At 29.1% G+C, this 3505-nt stretch overlaps 1 protein-coding gene across 1 annotated transcript; it reads right to left on the bottom strand.

The window, feature by feature from the left end:
• LOC107616687 (transcription factor NAI1) lies at positions 1399-3196 on the bottom strand (the record flags this gene model as incomplete). Its single annotated transcript, XM_021112111.1, is given in 3 exon segments — positions 1399-1738; positions 2603-2911; positions 3033-3196. Coding segments are annotated over 3 exon segments (673 nt in total), but the record flags the coding sequence as incomplete, so codon positions are not given.

Below are 3505 nucleotides of genomic sequence, written 5' to 3' on the forward strand. Positions count from 1 at the left end.
TGCATTATACTATTTTTTTTTTAGATTCACCAAAGATCGAACTCTAAACATTTTAGATACAGAATTCTGATATTATATTATAAAATTACTCATTCTTAAAGTTTAAATAGACAGAAAGAGATAAGATAAATGATTTTATATCTAATAATTTATCCATTCGAGTGAGGTTCTGATTTATGATTTATTTTTCTTTAAATAAAAATTATGTTTATCTTAAACTGCAAATTAGAGATCAGAAATCAATAGTTAAGCCTAGAATTTTATATTTTTTTGTTTGTGTAACAAAAGCAATATATATTCGAGAAAGATTATAAAATCCTTCCCCTCATTTTTAAAATTGACAATTACTAGCTAGTTTCTCAAACAAGGCGATAATAAAAGACAGTTTTAGAAGAAAATTGGTTTGATTATTGATACACTAGCATGGACCACCATTATTATTATTGCATCTCATAAACTTCAAAAGATACTCCCTCAACGTCTTCACCAGATCGTTCAATGTTAAGTTGAATTCCTCGTTCATCTGCAATAAAATTCACAACAACTTACAACATACTCGATTATCTAACTCAAATGACTTGCAATATATTAAGTTTATAATAAATAAAGCATCTAGATTAGGGCTGACAATGGGTAGGATAGGATAGGGTTTGGACCCTATCCTAACCCTACCCGCGGGTTGAGAATCTCTCAACCCTAACCCTACCCGCATCCTAAAATTCTAAACCCATCCTACCTTACCATACTCGCAGAAATATCAAATTTTTTTTCAAAGTAAATATAAAATTCAATCATTTCGAATTTTATACATATTAATAACATAAAAAATTCTAAATTACTAAATTAACTAACTAGTTTTAGTGGTTGTTCATTTATTATAAGTCATTACATAAAGGAGGTTGTTGGTTCAACTCTCAATTCCTTCACTATATACCTAATTTTTATAAAGTATGTATTACATATGAGGTGCGGGTAGAGTAGGGTAGGGTACACCCTAAACCCGTACCCTACCCTACCCGTAGCGGTAGGGTAGTCTACCCTACCCAAACAAGTTAGACCACGTTGGATACCCGCAAATAGGATATGAATTGCCAGCCCTAATCTAAATAATATCATTTTCATAATGGAATTAATCTTATTTGAGTCAAATTAATAAATTTAATTTTAAGTAATATTTCAAATCAATTCTTAGAAAATATTTAGTTGGACACTTTCATTTCTAACCAATTTTAATTACTAAATTAGTCTATATGAACAAATTTACTTGAAGACTTAAAAAAAAAAACTTAGATTGACTTTTTTAGAGAAATTTTTTTTTAAATAAAATATTTTTATTCAATTTAAAATCTATTTGGATACGTCTTTTAAAAAAAGTATTTTTATTAAAAAAACAAAAATAGTTTCCAAATGGCAAGAAGCTGCTACAAGCCAGAGAGAGATTATTATTTTCCAAAAATGCCAAGAGCTCCAACATGATTCCATTTCGTTTCTCACAATGGATTCTAATTAGTACTTCCTTTTCTAACAATCTAGCTTCCACTTCTGGTAGCACCATTTCATTACCACCAATGTTGTTGTCATTATTGTTTTTGTCACACGGCAGAGAAGAACAACAAAATTGTGATTTTTTCACAATCAATTGTTCTTTGTTGTTGCTCTCTTTCTCAAGCAGTGCTATGCGTTCTTGAAGTTCTTTCACATAATTTATTGCTTCTTGAAGTATAGATGCCTTGTCTATCTATATAGAATAAATATATATAGAGAAAAAATGTCATTGTTTTCTTCTTCAAAATATATATTTTTTCTCTCTTACAAGATTAAAATATATTTTTAATCTATTTAATTAAAATTGTAAATTAGTGATATTTATTGTTTATTCAAATCACAATAATAACAATATAATATATATTTTTTAGAGTGAATATCGAATCCGTCCTTGACAATTACCTCGAAAGGACTACGAGACCCTTAACAAAAAAATATCCAATTCGACTTCTGAGCTTTATTTTTATGGGACTGATTAGTTTCTGTGTAAAAAAACAAAAAAACAAAAACACTGATACAAGAGCTAATCAGTCCCATAAAAGTAAAGTTCAAGAGCCGGATTGGATATTTTTTTTTAGGATTTGGATCTCTAAAATTTGGATTTTATTTTAGAGAGTAAAGTGTGATCTCTCACCATTGATTTTATAGGTGGGACCAAGAATAAATATAAAAGAGAAATTATTCAAAGGTAAAAAATCACACTTTACTCTCTAAAGTAAAATTCAAACTTTAGAAGATCCAAATCCTTTTTTTAAAAGTCTCGTTGTCTTTCAAAATAATTGTCAAAGCTGTTTAGGATTTTCTCTATTTTTTAATATAATAAATTTTAACATTTTTATCATCACATAATATCATTAATATTTAAAATTCAAAAATTTATTAAAGACTGATAAATTATTGATTATATAGCATTTTTGTATGGATAATTATAAAAATAAATGTTTATAATAATTTATAAAATCGATTAACTCCTTTAAAATCGTAATACTATCAAATTTTAAGAGTTAAATCGAGATTTTAAGTGAAAAAAAAAAAAACAAAGAACACTACTACTTACCTTCTTCAAGCCAGGAATAGCAGCTGCAAGTGCTATGAACTTCTCAGCCATTTGTTGTCTCCTTTTCCTCTCAGACATTATATGATCCAATGCCTCTATTGAATTTCTTGCCTTCTTTGTTGTTCTCTTATTATTATTGTTATTCCCTAAACTACCCCTTTTGGAGTTCTTCTTCTCTTGTTTATTAGCCTCATCACCAATAATAATAATATTATTATCCTTATTATTGGAGCTATGATCACCACCATTGAAGCTTAAAATCTCTTCAAATGATACACTGCTTGAGCCACTCCCACCACCACTTATTTCCTTCCACAAAAAAATTAGAACAAAAAATGCAAATTAATTTTAACAAAAATAATAATAGCATTTAGAACTAGCATAACTATAATGGTAATTATTATTATAATAATAAGAAGAAAATAATTACCAAATGAGAGAGCCAATTTTCCATGTTAGGAAAAAACTGAAGTAGCTTCTGTTTCTTTTCTTCTTTCTTCCTCTCTTATTTTTTATTAAATACTTTAATTTATTTATTTATTTTTCACTCGGTGCTTCAAGCTAGGGGAGAGGTATGTATGTGTGGATGAAGAGTAAAGATGGAAAGAGACAACTCATAAGAGAAAGACATGTGATTTATTATTGGTGGGGTAACTTAGAAAAATCCTGACATATGGATATAGTCTTTATTTCCTCTCTACAGTGAAAATGGATAAAAAAAAAAAAAACGAAAGAAAGGATTTGAGCCTTGAGGAATGGTGTTGTGCCATAGAAGATGACGATCCCACGGTAGTGTTGGTAGGGGTGAGCACGGGTAGCGGGTACCTGATTATCCGTCCGACCCGTCTGAATACGAACCAAACCAATTAAATTGGTTCTGGAACCAACGGGTAATCGGGTCCA

The sequence above is a fragment of the Arachis ipaensis genome, chromosome B09 (assembly GCF_000816755.2).
Source record: "Arachis ipaensis cultivar K30076 chromosome B09, Araip1.1, whole genome shotgun sequence".
Taxonomy (NCBI): domain Eukaryota; kingdom Viridiplantae; phylum Streptophyta; class Magnoliopsida; order Fabales; family Fabaceae; genus Arachis; species Arachis ipaensis.